Source organism: Mastigoproctus giganteus, chromosome 14 (assembly GCF_048544385.1).
Source record: "Mastigoproctus giganteus isolate SK-2022 chromosome 14, ASM4854438v1, whole genome shotgun sequence".
NCBI lineage: Eukaryota > Metazoa > Arthropoda > Arachnida > Uropygi > Thelyphonidae > Mastigoproctus > Mastigoproctus giganteus.
This window is the reverse complement of record NC_143588.1, coordinates 58,539,083-58,556,911: the sequence shown is the minus strand read 5'-3', so window position 1 is coordinate 58,556,911 and position 17,829 is coordinate 58,539,083. Positions and strand designations below refer to the sequence as shown.

Below are 17,829 nucleotides of genomic sequence, written 5' to 3'. Positions count from 1 at the left end.
TCTGAAGAATGGGAAACACCTAAGAAGAAATATCTTCAATTTGAGACCACTTTCAGTCTGATCGATTAGGCCTTATAGTTCACAATGGCCATCTCAAGAAAACAGCTTCCATATTAATATATAGATTGATGATTGTAATTCTGTTTTTGGTCTGAATTATTTCCATGAAGGTTAAATTAGCTTACTGCCAATTGTCTACTATACTGTTTTTTAGTCAGATGTCTGTATTTCAAGAAAATTTGTAGGCTCGTTCATCGAAGACATTTAAGAGTTAATCTTTTGGACGTAGTGAATCACGATCCTGTGTATGTGCACATGTGTATACACACAGTATATATCATAAATATTCTTATTAAGAGATAAAATATAGGTATAAAGGTAAATCAAAAAGTAAAACCAGTTTCATTTTTATTAAACTAAGAAAAGGAAAGTATGCAAAAATTTGGTGTTAATTCCCTTTCTTCTCCAAATATTTATCATATTGGTATTTGTGCTTCTTTGATTTCACCATTTGAAAATTGGCATTATTATACTTTTTGACAAGGCTAAAAATGTGATAGTCTGAAGGGGGGGGGGGAGGTCTAGACTGTGTGGCAGCTGAGGATAAAGTTCAAAATAGAGTTTTTGAATCATTTCAACAGTTGCAGTGGCTGAATGAGGTCAAGAATTGTCGTGCTGCAGCAGAACACCATTTGGCAGTAAACCTCTGCATTTACTGCAAATAGCATGATGCTCCACATTATAATCAGACAATGCCAATAGCAGGTACATTTCTCCTTAGACAAAAATTCAAAAAAGCTCTTTGTAAACATAAGCAGTGTTAAGTGCCACTGTATTTAGACAATCTTGAGGAACATTCTGTTTCCACAAAAAATTGATTTAGCTTGATCTTATTGTTCACCTTAGACAAATACTGTTATCCATAGTTCAGACTGTTTCCAGTATCTTTTTAAATTGCATAGCATCATCCAATAGGTTAATCCACTATGCATTTAAAAATTGGAGACACCACTGATTTAAATGCATTATGGATTCACCTACTGTGTGATTTAAAAAGATATCGGCAACTTAGCCTGAACCGTGGATAATGGTATTTGTCTGAGAGGGGACAACAAGAACATGCTTAATTGATCTTTTGTGTGGGAACAGAATGATCCCTCTGACTAGCTTATTCATTGTATATATAATAAAGGATCTTTGTTTTAGGCTTTTATTTGTTTAATCTTCACAAAGAAAGAAAACTATGCATTATAAGAAATAGTGATTTATTTTTGAGGTATGCAAAGTTTCATAAATAGGAAATTACCAACATGGGATTAAACATACAACTGGCATTTCTTTAGTACAGTCTTTGTAATAATATTGTATTTTAAAATAGTTCTGCAATAGACTACTTTGTATAAATATGGTATATCATGTGTGTGGACTGCATTGTTCCAGTGTAGTATCCTCTGTTGCCTCTTAGAAAAACAGTTCCAGGATGAAATTGCAATGATCACAATTCCTTAAAATGTTAGTTAAAAAAAAAAAAAGTTTCTAAAATTTGATTAATGGGTATTTTTTATAATATCAAGTAATAGATTTTAGGTCAAACTTTTTCAGTCATAGACCCCTTTTGATTTCTTGCTTTATTAGTGGCCCTCCCTCTCCCAAATTAAAATATTTTGTTTTATTGTTCTCAATAACACATTGAGATTGACAAATAAAAATATTTCTAACTTACTTTCAAAATTTTCCCTCCAGTTTTTTAAAGTATGCACATTTAAAAATAAAATCAAGAATCGGGCTGTTCACATTCCATTCAATACATAATTGCTTGTATCTTGGTTTCCAGAAATGCTGAAGAAAACAGTCTCAACTATTTAACTCCCAAAATTATCATGATGGATTATTTTCTTTGCTACATATGTTGTTCATGTCATGCATCCACCTTCAGGAGGAGGACATCTGCCTTCTTCTGGACTGCCACCCTCTCCTCTATAGACTGTGGTGTATAAATCTCCTGGAGTATGCAGGCCACAATTTCCATGCCACTGCTTCAGATGGTACACTTATATTAATATGTCGGAAAGATGAATTTAATATTATATGAGGTGGCATCTGTTCTAATTGAGGTAGAAGTTGTTATTGTGAATGTTGTAAAAATTGTTGGACTGAATGTAATGTAGATTTGAGGCCTGACGTAGCTGAGTTGTCAGGAGTGAGAGTGGAGAGAGCCGTGTGCTCTTTGAGTGGACCAGGGTTCAAGCCCGTGACTGCCGAATACGATTAATGTTTGTATTGATGATTTATTGTAAACTCCACTGACCTAGTGGTCGTGCCGGAGTGAAAACAAGAACATTAAAATGGAATGATTAAGGAAGTTCTCTGGTATTAAATATAAAACCTATTTAATTTTTTAAAAATATGTTTTTGGTGCTTAAGTAAAATTGTAAATAATAATCCAGTACCAAATGTTATTATTGCAAAATTAAAACATTTCAAAGAGACTTATAAATGATCATTAGCTTAACTAAGATCTGCTTAATTTTCAACAGTTTATTCATTAATTTCTATCAATAAATTTTCATATAAGATATCAGTTTTTAATTGTAATATTGTTCTTATTTTTTCTAGCTATATTGGGCTTGCACAGCATGCTGAACCAAGATCAGTACCATGCCTCAATTTTGAACAAAGGCCAGAAATTGGGAGACAGGTTTGAAAGTACATAAATGAACAGTAATTGCTGCTTATTTTAATATATCTATAAAGAAAATTTTGTTTTTATAAGGAGAACAGAATACTCAGATAATGCTTAGAATTTAGGTTTACTCTAAAAGAAAGAATATATTTAATGATAATTAACTCAAGAGATGAGAAGCATCAAGAGGTGTGAAAATGGGTTTCCAAGTTTTAGCTGCTGGTTGCTCTAAGCCTCTGTAGATAATAGTTTGTGTCCATTTTTGTATTGAACAAACAAAATTTGAATGTACAGCAGACTCTCAATTTACCGGGATTGAATTAACCGGGACACTTCAAGATTCAAAATTAAAAAAAAAAAAAAAAAAACACAACCAGAAATCATAAAATTCAAGTAAAAAATAGAATAGGTATAAACAGATATTTTGCAAGTCATAAATAAGCGGCGTTATAAGTCATCATTAGGAGATTAGTGTGTGCCTATTATCTTGCAGCCCCTGCTGTCTTTACATCTGCCGTTCAAAAAAAAACCCCAAATGTTTAGTTTGATAGTGCATGGTGTTGATTGTTGTGTATAACGCAAAAGGACAAATTTTGTTTTGTTATGCATGTCACGGATGTTGGAATTTTTTTTTTTTTTTTTTTGTATGTTATTCATGTCATGCATCCACCTTCAGGAGGAGGACAATTTGTTTCGAAATCGTGAAAATGATGGGCAAATGCAAGAGTTGTGCTTGAAAAACTTGAAATTATTCAAAAGTTTGAAAATGGTGCATCCATTAAATCTCTAAAGAACCATTACAACGTCGTTGGTGACCAAACCATATGCAACATTTAAAAAAAATAAAGGGAAGCATTGTATTGGACAGCAAGTAGTGTGTGTTAAGTTCTTTATCTATTGGCATACTTTTTATGTAGGTTGCTGAACATTTTTTGATTCAGCAAGTCCCCAACTTGTGTAGATTCGGAATTGCATTACTTTTTTATAATTTTTTTATATGACTGAAGATTTCAAGTGAAGGGGACACATTTCACCCTAATGTAATAACTCGAAGAATTCCTACTATTGGTATTATCGCAAATGCAATAAGATATTTTACTTCCCATTTATGATTAGATGCACTAACAGAAAAGTCCAGTAACTCGGAAAGTGCAATTTTTTTTTTATGGCAGTGACCTTCAGAAATGTGCTTTAGTAAAATATAAAATCGCGTGGGGTTGGTAATAGTGAGTTTTCGCCTAACTCCTGTGAAGTTTTTTTTCAGAAAATTTAGTTTTAACCGTTCTCATGGTGCCCACTAAGAGAATAAGTGACAGCGGTACTAGTAAATCTATCAAGAAAAGGAAAGCGATCGAGTTGGATCAGAAAATTAAAATAATAAGAATGTATGAAAATGGCCAAACATTAACAAGTATAGCACGGAATTCAGATTTGTCAGTGGTAACGGTTAACACAATAAAGGAGAAAAACAGAATACGAGAAGTGGTCAGAACTAATGAAGGTCAACTATAATATTAACCAAGGCTACGAAATACATACCAATTTTTACAGTACAATAACATGCATTTTTTCTTCCTTTTATGTTTTCTTTTCTTATATGCCACTCCGGCTACTTCGCTGCTGTCCCCCGATAAAGTTTTTAATTGAACTTATTAAAAATATATAACTATTTTTCTTCATTCTTCTGAGACTATTATGTGGGTTTTGAACTTTTGGCATATCAGGGATATAGCAGCAATATTTTTATTAGTCATTCCCGAGTTATGCAAATCTCTCCTCACGTAAGAAGTCCTGGAATGTATCTCTTACGTATGTTGAGGACTTGCTGTATTTTGGATTATCCGGGAATATTTTTTTACCATCCATCCCGGAAAATCAAGTCTACTATACAGTAAACCCCCACTATTCACAGTTTCGCGTATTCGCTGTCGCTGATTAAATATGAAATGAAACCTAAAAAAATGTGAATTTTAAAGCGCCATGAACATTTTCTGCCATAAAAAACATGGGCGTGGCTAAAATTATCTTCACTGGTCAAAACAGCACTCGTTGGGTGGGGGAGAGGGGTCACAAAATCGCAAGCGTGGATGTTTCTCACTAATCCTTGTTCGGTATGTGTTATGCGCTTGTCATGGAAGGTTTCATCGTTTGCTTTTAATTTATATGCTTATAAATTGAATAAATTTTACAATAATAAGTATTACATTTAATATTAAATTGTTTCTTATTTTCATTTCGATGCCATATGCTTGCATTTCACTATGTACTGTCTATGTACATAGTCATATTATGAAGATACATATAATACATACATAGACAAAATTTTAGACTAGTTTTTCTTATATACGGTATTTCATACTTTGGAACGGAACCCCTTTATTACTGTGGGAGCCATAACTCAGTATTCACGTTTTCGGTATTTGCGACATTTCTCAGGAATGTAACCCCTGTGAATAGCGGGGGTTTACTGTACTTTCAACAGCATATCCTCAAATTGTAAGGCTACACTCATAAATGCTACTTATAGATATCTTAGTACCTTTTCATACATGTTTTTTCTCATCTGTTAGAGAAAAAAGAAAATTTTGAATTCAGATAGTCCTAGAGCAATTATGGTTCAAACTTTTTTTGTTTAAATTTTGTTTTTACATCTTTTGGTATCTCATGTTATTTTGTTAAATTGTCAAGTGGAGTGCTTATCTTCCCACCAATGCAGGTCAACAACCACCGAAACAGCCATCTTGGGTTGGCATCACTTTATGACTAAGTAATCATCTTTTAGAGCTGTATTGCTTGTAGTGTGGCATGTGGGCAACTTATGGTGGCGGCCTTGCAGTTGAAGATCAGTGTCTTTCAAAAGTTTTTAGATTTTGCCTATTCTGTGGGGGCGCTTCCATAGCCAGGTGAGAAGGAGCAGCAGTGTGTAGCACATGCTTCTTGATTAGACTAGGATTCGAGCCGGTCACCACCAAATACGGAGGATGTGGAAAGGTCAGGGAATGACCACCGCATATTCCCGGGGCAATATGGCCTTAGTTGCTAATGCTCCCAAAAACCAAATAACAATAACAGCCTATTCTGTGAAAAATGGATGCAAGTTCTATTGAAGACAAAATAAAGTAAGTACAAAATGGTAAAACGTTATTGTACAGGTAGGGCATAGCTTTGGTTTTTAGATAGCATGGAGCAAATTGAGTTACTAGGTGTTGATCTCATATTGTGAAGGCACTTCACCACAAGTCGCCTTGGTATTATGCTAGTACTTTAAATAAAGAAACACTGCTCCATTAGAGAAGTATATTGGTGTTTACTTAAAAGGCATGCCATTTCCCATAAATAGTTTCAGCCATTTTTGCTACCTCACCAATGGGAAGTAGGCACCATGAGTGACAGACATGACTTTGAAAACAGTTAGCCAAAATTTGTTAGATGCCTTATGTTGCAGAAGTTTTCAAAGTTTGATGAATTTAGGCAAAGATTTCATGCCATGATAGCTGTAAAACATTATTATACGTATAAGATATACCCTCAGTTTGTACAATAAAACCTGGTTAGTTCAAACTTCAAGGAATCCAAAATATGCACCTGTTTAAGCTTAAACAGGTTCAAGGTATCCATACAAGTTCAGAACCTATCTGTGTGAACCAATCAAGAGAATTTTTTTAGTAGATATTGATATTCTTATTATAACTGCAGAATTTTCTTAATAATCTTCTTTTTTTTTTTTGTCGTAGATATTTGTGAATAAATGGCTAATGCATTAATCAGTATGAGAAAGAATGTTGTGGGGAAATTTCTCACACATAACAAGATTGCTTTCTAAATTCAAAAAATAGCAAGGGCTTAATTTTTCAGTACTCACCTTGATCGATCTGCAATTGTTATGCTTTGAATGGCAATAGGTGACTAGCTTTAAGGTGATTGGTTCTTAAATTAAGGGGTGGGTAAATAGTAATTATAATGGAAACAGGATTAAAATATGCACAAGGAAGTAGAAGTGCATTAACTCCATCCTTGGTTGTCATTAAATTGGGATTCTAAATACTGGATAAGCCAAAAGTCGTAACGAAGGACTTTCGTTACGACAAGTTAAATGAAAAGGGAATGCGTACTGTATTTAAGAAGAATTTTGTAATCCCATGATGCATTTTGTTACTTGCAGGAATCTCAGATTGACGTTGTATCACTATACGCCAATGTACATATACCTTTCACCTTACAAGCCCTTCGTGGATATTTAACTTCCAACAATAGTCTCATTAATTGCACCTCCTTTTCTATAAACAATATCTTAGAACTCACCTCTCTATTATTAGTTGCCAGGCATTTCAGATTTCACAATCACATCTTCCAACAAATATTCGGGTTACCCATGGGCTTGGGCATCTCTGCTCCCCTTTCCGAAATTTACTTAGCCACAGTTGAAAATAAAATCCTACGACCTTACCCTTCCGATATAAAGTTATACATGCGATACGCTGATGATGTACTTTTAATAGGAAGCAAAACTATAATTGATAACCTTTTTACAAAATTCAATTCAATTCACGACAGACTTAAATACACACTTGAAATAGAAACCAATAAACAAATTAATTTTCTCAATCTCACCATATATAAAACAGGTACTAAACTAGGAACTAAGATTTATAGAAAAACATACACACACAGGGAAATTCCTACATTTTACATCGCACCACCCTTTCAACATAAAAAAAATCCGTTCTCCAAAACCGAATCTACGTCATTAAATTAAGCACCTCACAAGACGACCTATCCAATGAGTTACAGTATCTCACAAAAAAATTCATAGCCAGAAATTACTCTCCAAAATTAATCCAACATACCATTTCCATTGCAAAAAATAATATCAATAACCCCATAAAACACATCATAAATAGTAAAACACATCTTGTCCTTCCTTATCATAGTAATCTTGCAGGACAATTTTGGCGAATATTTGCAAGTATAGACATGACTCTTAATTTTTCCCCTTATAACAAACTCAGATCACTTTTCAGTAAATATAAAGAAACGCATAAATATCCAACAAGCGAAATGAATGATATTATTTATTTAATAAAATGTCAACACAATTTTAACGCCTGTTACCTTTGTAGTACCACAACCAAATTCGGTTCAATCCAATACCAGAGCATACTATCACTACAGTAGCTTCAGAACTGGACAATCTAGCACTGAACTTACTTTACATGCCCACTCCAACAACCATACTCCCTTAGTTGACTCAGCTATTACCATATTAAAATTAAAAAACAGTTACAAAATTTTACAATTCTAAGCCCTTATTATACAATGGTTTCGTCACCACTCCTATCTAAATATTATAAATACGGAACTCCCCTTCAATTTTTCTCCGGTTTGGAATCTCACCAATCTGAGATTCCCGCAAGTGCATCACGGGATTACAAAATTATTCTTAAATACAGTACGTGTTCCCTTTTCATTTAACTTGCCAACTGAAGGCGTTTTTTAACAAAAGTCCTTCGTTACGACTTTTGGCTTATCCACTATTTAGAATCCCAATTTAATGACAACCAAGGATTGAGTTAGTGCACTTCTACTTCCTTGCGCATATTTTAATCCCGTTTCCATTATAATTACTATTTACCCACCCCTTAATTTAAGAACCAATCACCTTTAAGCTAGTCACCTCTTGCCATTCAAACCATAACAATTGCAGATCAAGCGAGGCGAGTACTGAAAAATTAAGCCCTTGCTATTTTTTGAATTTAGTCCAATAAAACAGTACTTTAAGACATACTGTAACTTCTAAGTGTCCAAGATTGCTTTCTTAATATCAGTAAATTAAATTGATAAGTTTTGGTTTGCTGCCGTTTCTAGTCAGTTTGATGTATACAAGCTGTACGTTAATAATTTAAAATAAGGGTGCTGTATTACTATATACAGGGTTGTTAAAATTAAAGTATCCCTATGTTGTTATTTATTATTTGGTTTTTTAGGAGCATTAGCAACTAAGGCCATATTGCTCCGGGACATGCGGTGGTCCTTCCCTGACCTTTCCGCATCCTCCGTATTTGGTGGTAATGGGCTCGAACCCCGGTCTAATCAAGAAGCATGTGCTACGCACTGTTGCTCTTTCCCACCTGGCTACGGAGGTGCCTGTATCCCTATGTAAAGGGCTTTGGAGCAGGTTCTAAGGCTTGTACTGAAGAGAAATTTGGACAACAGGTACAATAAAGAATGGCTCATCATTTATTGAGAAAAAAAAATTAGTTACAAAATTTATCACTGTATGGTGTGTAACTATCTTAGTTACAATTATGCAAATAACTTGTTATTTGCATAATTGTAAGTTATTGCCACAGCGCCACTACTCAGCTCTACTGTACTGTATAAAAGCAAAGCAGTCTCTTGAAAATCATACAGTAGATGTTTGCCTGCACTACAGCATCAATACCATCAATGTTGCAGGAAAAGTGAAGCTGCACTATCAGAACATCAACAATGCAGCTGTGGCTATCAGAGAATTCCGGGGTCAGAAGCGCATAAGGCTTGGACCTATGACTGTGCTGTCTGCAAAATGATTGTGGAATTTGAAGAAACAGGACATCTTGGTGTTCAACCAGGTAGAGGTCGAAAACGAGTGGACTCCTTTCGTGTTGAAGATGTGGCTATGGCTGTCGTGGATTTATGAAGTCAATCTCCATGTGGTAGCACAATTATGCTAGCTGTTTCACGTGAAGTGGACATGCCGTATTCACTGTAAGGCTAGTAATGCATCAAGTGTTGTGATACTATCCTTACAAGATGCACATGCTACTAAAGCATGGTTGATTCAGATATTCGTTTCACATATGCATTTCAATTTCTGGTGTGAATGACAGTGGATATCATTTGGCCTTAGAATGTCCTTTGGAGTGATGAAGCCCACTTCTGCTTAATGGTCAAGTGAATATGCACAACTGTCGCATTTGAGCAACAGAAAACCCTTGACTTATTCAAGAGGTCCCGTTGCATATTCCAAAAGTGACAGTGGTGTGGATTTACGATCACATTCATGATTGGGCCATACTTTTTTGAACAGGTAACACCAACTGGACCCCGCACCTATTCCGTCACTGGACAGCGATATTATGAAATGTTGGCAAATTTTGCAATACCAGAGCTGCAATGACGTGGGTGCCTTCAGGATACCATATTCTTGTAAGATGGTGTGCCACCCCCACATCCACCATTGTGTCCAAAGATCACTAAGGCAACACTTTACAGACTAACAGGTCATCAGCCATTGTTTCCAGACATCCTGGCCAGACCTCACCCCATGCGACTTTTGGTTGTGGGGTTTTTTGAAGAACCAGGTGTATCAGGAAGGATGTCAAACTCTGGCAGATCTGAAGGACAGCATTAGACATCGTGTGCTGACTATTCCAGTTGACATGTTACGATTTGCTGTAGAAAATGCTGTTATTCGAATGGAAACTGTTGTTGACTGAAATGGAGGGCACATTGAACAATTGTAGTGCTGTTCAAGTGATTTGCCACAGCACCATATAGTGACAAATTTACTGTACTGTGTGTTGTGACACATTACTCCCATCACCAGCATTCCAATTACCGGCGAGTTGAGGCACAGTCGCCCTTCTGTTGCCACATACCATCCAGGAGAGTCTTCTCTCACCACAAGCATCGAACCGTGGTCGTCCAACACCTCACCTGCAGTTCGCAGGGTCCCCCCTCTTTGGACCACTTTTGGTAGGAACTAACCACAGCTGATTGTGAGCATCCCACCAGCCGTGCCGTTTCGGATATGCTCTGACCTAGTCTGGCCGTTACAATTTCACCTTTGTCAAACTCACTGAAGTCCACTGCTTTTCCCATCTGAAGAACACAAGTAATACTGATTAATGGAGCTCAGTATCAGGTGTTTTTTATACCATGTCCCGACCCGCGCCATAGTTCACCTGCAGTTGCTTCGATTTGCATAATGATTCACTTGTCATAATGTTTTGGCTAATTGGAAAAAAAGGTTACATACCTTAAAACTTAAAATAAACCAAAATATAATACTTAAAAGTGATAAAACTTAACACACAGAGATAAAACCTGTACAAAATATCATGTTATGGCTTTCTGAGATTATAAATTTTAAATAAACCTTAAATTCACCTTCAGTATTATAGTCACATAATTCCTGTCCGTTGTTGTTATAAATACAGACATCAGCAGCTATTAAATTGCTGGTCACAGTGTAGTTTTATTTACTATAAGCTATATTTATAATTTATTTAAGGGTTCCTGTTCATGTCTTTTACATAGGGTTTCCAATCTTCATATATAGTTTAGAAAATCTTATGTATAGCAGAATTTTCTTATTATTGGATTTATGAAAAGTTGTAAACATTGTGGCAAATTTAATGATTTGCAAAAAAGGTGTTTGTGCTGGTTTTGTGCTTTTTGGTTGTATCAACATGAATTCAGTAATGAGTTTGTAATGGTGACCACATTTGTTATCCCAGAACAACCACTAACTCTAGAGAAAAACATTATTTTATGTGCATATTTTTTGTAATTTTTTTTTTTTTTTATAAATAAAATTGCACTGTATGAATATTAATAATATTCTGAATTTATAGGTATTGTTCGAGCAACACGGCCTAAACTTTTACCACTGGAGCCTGACAATAATACTGATGTGGACAAAACATTAGATCAGGTGTGTAAGAATGATCCCGCCTTGAAGAAGCTGAACTGGAACAATATAAGAGTATGTATTTTTTCATCATAATTGATAGGAGTTTGGCAAAGTTTTCCTTTAAAAATATTTAAATTAATGTGCTCTAAATTTTAAAGTTGCTTAAGTGGAATTTGAAAATGTACAAATACAAGTGTCCTTTGCCTGTTGTAGCTCTCTCTGATCACAGTTATAATTAGTTACAGTTACCTTTTTACTCCTCAATTTCACTGTTTCCCAACTTTGGTTTAATATTAGTAAGATCTTTGTATCAATGAAAGATAAAAATAAAATAAAGTATTCATGTTCCTGTTCTCACAACCATCTATTTCCACATTGAACTTAGGCAGACTCACTGCCTATGCCACATTGGGAAGCAACTTATTCTGGTGTTCAGGAACTTGCTGCATATGAGTGAACTCTATGAGATCCAGTCTTTGTTATTCCCTAGGATTTTATATTTGTATTTCCTGGTTCGGGTCATGTTTTTGTGTCACCGTTATGCACAAATAAGCAGAGCTTCTTTATGAAGATTGTATTGAATTGATATTCAGAGTATTATTTGGTAATCTGTGATTAAAAAAAATTGTAAGAAGATGCTCTCTGGCATAAACAATATTGTTTTATAGATTCACTTGGCTGTATGTAGCTTACCGTGCTTTATATTCTGAAAAGGGCTGTTTAACTGCAATGGTAGTTAGCTACTGGTGAGTTTTCATTTTTATCATTTAAAATAGCTCTCCAGTCATATCTTGTGAGCAGTTGAGGCTGATCTTTTAACTATTCAGGATTGCTGGAACAGCTCTAGCATTCGATAGCCATAAAAGGCATCGAAACAACAGTGATAAATTGCTGTGGGGAGAAATTGTGGACTAAACATGGCAGTAATTTTCAAGAATTTCCCAGTATGAGAGTGAGGTATGGTGGCTTGTTGAGCTAGCTAGAAATATGGGAGGAAAAGGATTTGAATATCTACAGGAAGATCAGGCAGAAGAGTAGTTAGTGGCACAACAGGAGGAACTATTCATTGAAGGTCTAATTGAACTTTGTCAACAAAAAAGAAGCAGAAAATGTGTAATAACTATTAATAACCAAAAACAGAATTTTAAAAATAATCAGCAAAATTAATACCAGAATTGTTGAGTTTGACTTTTTACATATACAAGTTCTGGCCATCTGTGTACACTGTATACAGATGGCCAAATAATCATAATTTACAATGTTGATTTTTCCTGTATCTACTATTTAGAAATTCTGATTAGTATTAGTATTGGCAAAAGCATGCATGGAAGCAAGGCTTGTACGCTATCGGCCAAAATTTTTTTTTTTTATAATCCACTTAATTTCCCATGTCATCAGCATTTAGTTTATGTGACCCTTTAAAACTTTATACACTTCAGTAAGGTTGCCATGCTCATGCCTAGTTTCTTGAGACTACAGTTTACAGAACCCCAGTCTTTCTTGTTAAGAAAACTTTTTGTACCTCCAGCTAATATTGGTGCTCTTTGCACCCTTTTCAACAGATATATGTCCCTCCTAAAATGAGGTTTATAAATTCACATTTAGTATTTCAGATGTAACCTTACAACTGCCTTATACAACACCTCTTTCTCCCTGTTGGCAGAGTTGCTGTTTAACATTGACACAACCTGGGCTGTTCTAGCAACATGTTTACATCTCTCTATAATTTCATGTCAGACTACACAATTATCCCTAGATCTTTTTTTTTTTTATTCCCATGCCTTCACTCTGGTACCACACTAATGGTATATTATTCTGGGATTACTGTTACCTAAATGCAGTATCTCTTGCATTTATCACTGTTCGGCCTCACTTGCCACCCCCCCAGCATGAATTTATGTTGTTGTTATTCGGTTTTTAGGAGCATTAGCAACTAAGGCTATATTGCTCCAGGGATATGCGGTGGTCATTCCCTGACTTTTCCGCATCCTCTGTATTTGGTGGTGACTGGCTTGAACCCTGGTCTAGCATGAATTTATCTAGAACTCTTGATGTAGCATATCTGATTATTGTCATTAAACATTTATTTTGCTAATGATACAATGGGGCACCGTTGTATCATTAGCAAACTTAGATATTAAATTTGAAATACCTCCATCAATATTATAAATAAATATTAAAAACAATAAGGGGGCTTAACACTGAACCCTGTGGCACATTGCTCATACCATTAGTCCACGAAGAGCAGTAGCCATTTGTAACTATTACCTCCTACCATTTAACCAACCCCTAATTCCACATTGTTGAAATTTATACAACAGTTGTACAAGTGGAATGGTATCAAAGGCTTTACTGAAATCATGCTGTCAAAATTGTTCTCTGCATCCATTGCCTTGATTACAGTCTCCCAGTAGCTGATGAGATTAGTCAAGCATGATCTCCATTAAAGCCATGCTGTAATTGACTTATAGCTCCACTCCTATAAAGGTGATCTTGCATTACTTCTTTAACTATTGATTCCATTATTTTTGCTGGCACATAGGTCAAACTTACAGGTCTGTAATTATCCACTTCACCCTTGGAGATATATTTGCACATCTCTAATCTGTAGAGACTTTCCCTCCCTGCATTCAAGAATGCTCTTGATATTATAGTTAATAGTTTGAATACCTCTTTTGTCACTTCTAAATATAATTGGATAGATTCCACAAGTCTCATACAGATACTTTGTTCACTTTTATCTGCAACAATTTCTTCTCTAGCTTTCTTTCATTTATCATAAAATCATTTAACTCCTAATTACCTTTAGTGAGGTGCCTGTTAATCTCATCTGTACATACTACTTTGTGCATGAATATAGAAGCAAAATATTTATTCAGTTTTTCAACAACCTATGCTAGGTCATCAATTGTTGGGTCATCCACATTAAAGGGACCAGTGTAATTCATCCATTTTTTTTTCTAGTATTAAGATAAGCAAAGAATTCCTTATTACATTTCTTTGCACTGTTAGCCAAATTTCTTGTAATCTGCATTAGCATGCTAAATTGTTCCTGTGTAACTTGACAACAAATTAATTTATACTTATGTAAACTTGTGTGGACTGAAAATTTTAATCATCCCATGGATGTTTCTTCTGTGCCACTATGCTCATTAGTTCTTATGACTCTATATTGATACAAATCTTAAAGCCGACCGAGCTAGCCGGGTGGATAAAGTGCCTTCCTGGCAACCCAAAGGTCGCGGGTTCGATTCCCGCCTTGGGAGGTGCATTATGGCCACAGAAACCTATGCACCAACAACTACCAAAAAAAAAAAAAAAAAAAAAAACCCAACAAATCTTAAAAATATCTTTTAGTTGGTATAAAAAGCTTCGTATTCTCTATGATTGCCTCCCCAAACACCACATCTGGCATTTGCATTTTTTAACATTAGTTGATCCTGCTGAGAAGAGTTTAAAAAAAAGGTAATAACAACAGCCCATTATAATCGCCTCTTTGAAAATAAAATCCCTTTACTTTACCCATGACAGGAGTTATTTATTTATCGAATAAATTCCACTTCAATACACTGAACATTCCCCCTCCCAGTGGTTTCTTTACTTGAAGATTCTGAAAATTTACTTAAATTCTGGTACACAATGGTATAATGAGTGAGCTGCCAGCTTATGAGTTCCAGTCACTATCTGGAAAGTTAAAATTTCCTGTGATAATGTTTTCATTTTCTGGCTCACTCTATTTATCTCTAGTTGTTCATTACAGCTATTTGACTTGTAACATACTCTTGCTTTCACTGTTATTTTTTCAGTTTATGTTAACCCAGTCTGACTCAGTATTACACTGCCAGTCCATATTAACTGGATGTACTACTTTAGAATCTGTGTGCTTCATTACCAAAAGCACAACCCTTTCTCCCTCTCCTATCATGTTATCCTTTCTGTAGCTCATCACACCCCAATCCTCTTGTTAACACTGCCTGCTCACGTCAGACCACTCTTACTTCCTCACCCCCTTGGTTATGTTTGAACAGAACATATGCCCTCTATGCCATGACCACCTGCATTGGTTGTAGTCCCTTCCAAACATGGCACAGCCCTGATGATGTAAATGAGCCTGACCCAGTGATCCAGATGGCTTACACAACCTGGCACATATTTTATGGGTTTTCTCAGTCTGTGGACATTTGGGAACCAATGCACTCATAATGAATCATTCTTTCACACTACAGGATAGAGGCATCCAAATTTTTGCAATAGTAAGCCACATGATCAGAAAGATATGTAGGTGAGCAGCATGAGTTCTCTTTATTGACAACAACAGTGAAGTATAGTCAAGTGTTGCATACACTATCTGGCAATATGGATTGTGTAGTGTACACAGCACGTACATTTGGCCTACAGTGGCCAATGTTATACTGCTTATACCTGCATAGCAATAAGTGTTAAACTGGTGATGTGATGCCATTAAATTAAAGAGTGTGTTGTCTTTAGTGCCCACTGCAACATTTGCCTTGTGATCCTTCACCCAAAAGAGATGCCTTGTCTATCATCTCCTAACAGTTTGCATCTTATGCAATTTTTGTTTTCTTCCAGGGCATACTTCTCTTCCCCCACCCCTAGTGTTACCTGTCTACTCTTCTCTACTCCTCCTATCTCTCCTCTTTCTTGCTTTTCCTTTATTGGGGTCCTTCCACTGCATCTCCAGAGTTATGGTAAAGAAATTCTGTATAAAATTAACTGTGCTTTACTTTTATATCAAAAAGATGATATTTCCACTTCAATGGGAATTGAAGTGGAAATATCATCTTTGATATAAAAGTCACCTGGAAATCTGCAGGCCAACTCCCAACACATTATTGACAACCATTATTGGAGTTGGCCTGCAGATATCCAGGTGACTTGCCAGCTGGATGCTAAGGGATCAGGTGTAAAACATGCCAACCAACACAACATACATGACTGGCTTTGCAGAAATGCTGAACACAACAGATACAAGACAGATGTGATGGAATCCTTGGGTACTTTATTTCCTATATTCCTTTAAAAGCACAGAGACTTCTCATAATTTGCATGCTGAGAAAAATTCCACCTCACAAGCCTTGCATAGTCTTTCCAGTGTCAAATTAATTGATAAGACTCTCATCATAAATATCTTCCTATCATGTCTTTTCAAAATGATACTTTCAGGTTTTGTCCTAACTTATGGGGTTTTTTGTTTTTTTCAGCATCATGCCTGTTAAGTGAAATCTCAGTTTACCTATGCTTAACATCATTAGTACCAACATATACAACAGTATCACATTTTGTGCTCTGGGCAGATATTCCCCGTTTCTTTTGATAGTAGAACCAGTGAAGAACCAGTTTATTTTCAACTGGCCAAAAACTTAATCCCCCTTTTCCCATTACTTTAAGTATTTCCAATCGTTGATTTTGTAGGTTGTGTCTAACAGCTCCTAACCTTTGTGATTGGCAAAGGATACCTGTACTACATGAATAATTTAATGTGGACAGAATAGGATGCATGTTGACATTTATATTAATATATGAAATAAAGAGATACTATATCACTTTCATATTTAAGTTCAGTTTATTGGACAGTTGAAGATAAAATTACAAAGGTTTTTGCTAATGGGTTACTGAAAGATCTGAGTCTATTTAATGACTAGGAGAACTTCACATTTTCTGAGTTAGGGTTTTGGGAAACTGCAGTGGGGAAACCTACTGTGGTTTCCCAAAAATTGCCCTTTTGACATAAAAGGTTGTTCATCGCTGCTTTAATTTATCTAGATTCTCTTTTTAAGTTAGCAATATTTAGAGATCAATATCATATTAGTTAGCTATTGTTATTTTTTAAATTATTTTATTTTTAATTTGGTTTTTATCAAAGAGATTTAAGTATTTGCATTTGATTATTTTCCTGTGTTAGAAGATATTGTCAGTTATCAGTCACAAATAAAAATTCTCTTATGCGGTATTTGAAAATTTTGTTAAGCCATTTCATGAATTTTGCAGCAAGATGATATTGCCCTTTCAACATAATAGGCTCATCGCTGCTCTAAACACTCTAGGTGCATCAGTTTTTGCTGTTATGAAAATTCTCCAGCCTCATACTACACTATTGTAAATGATATACAGGATTTTGCGTAGTTTTGTGTGTTGCTCCTCCATAGCCAGGTGGACAGGAGCAGCATAGACCGGGGTTCGAGCCCTGGACCACCAAATACGGAGGATGCGGAAAGGTCAGGGAATGACCACCGCATATCCCCGGAGCAATATGGCCTTAGTTGCTGATGCTCCTAAAAACCAAAAAAAATAACAAATAACAAGCATAGTTTTGTGCAGTTCATAAATTCAAGTTGGAAGCCAGTCCTTTGATTAACTGTCTTCCTTTAATTTTGTATATTCACTCTTGCAGTTATTACAGAATTAGCTTAAATTCTGCAAGCAACTTAAAATTCAAGTATTTTGTTGG

At 35.5% G+C, this 17,829-nt stretch overlaps 1 protein-coding gene across 2 annotated transcripts in view; it reads left to right on the top strand.

Annotated features, from left to right (window-relative positions):
* tmod (tropomodulin) overlaps positions 1–17,829 on the top strand; it is a 148,569-nt gene that overhangs the window by 105,059 nt on the left and 25,681 nt on the right. For both annotated transcript variants that reach the window (XM_090389315.1, XM_090389314.1), the window contains exons 5-6: positions 2,617–2,706; positions 11,302–11,432. In XM_090389315.1, the coding sequence (XP_090245441.1) occupies positions 2,617–2,706; positions 11,302–11,432 (221 nt within the window). The remainder of the gene's footprint in view (positions 1–2,616; positions 2,707–11,301; positions 11,433–17,829) is intronic.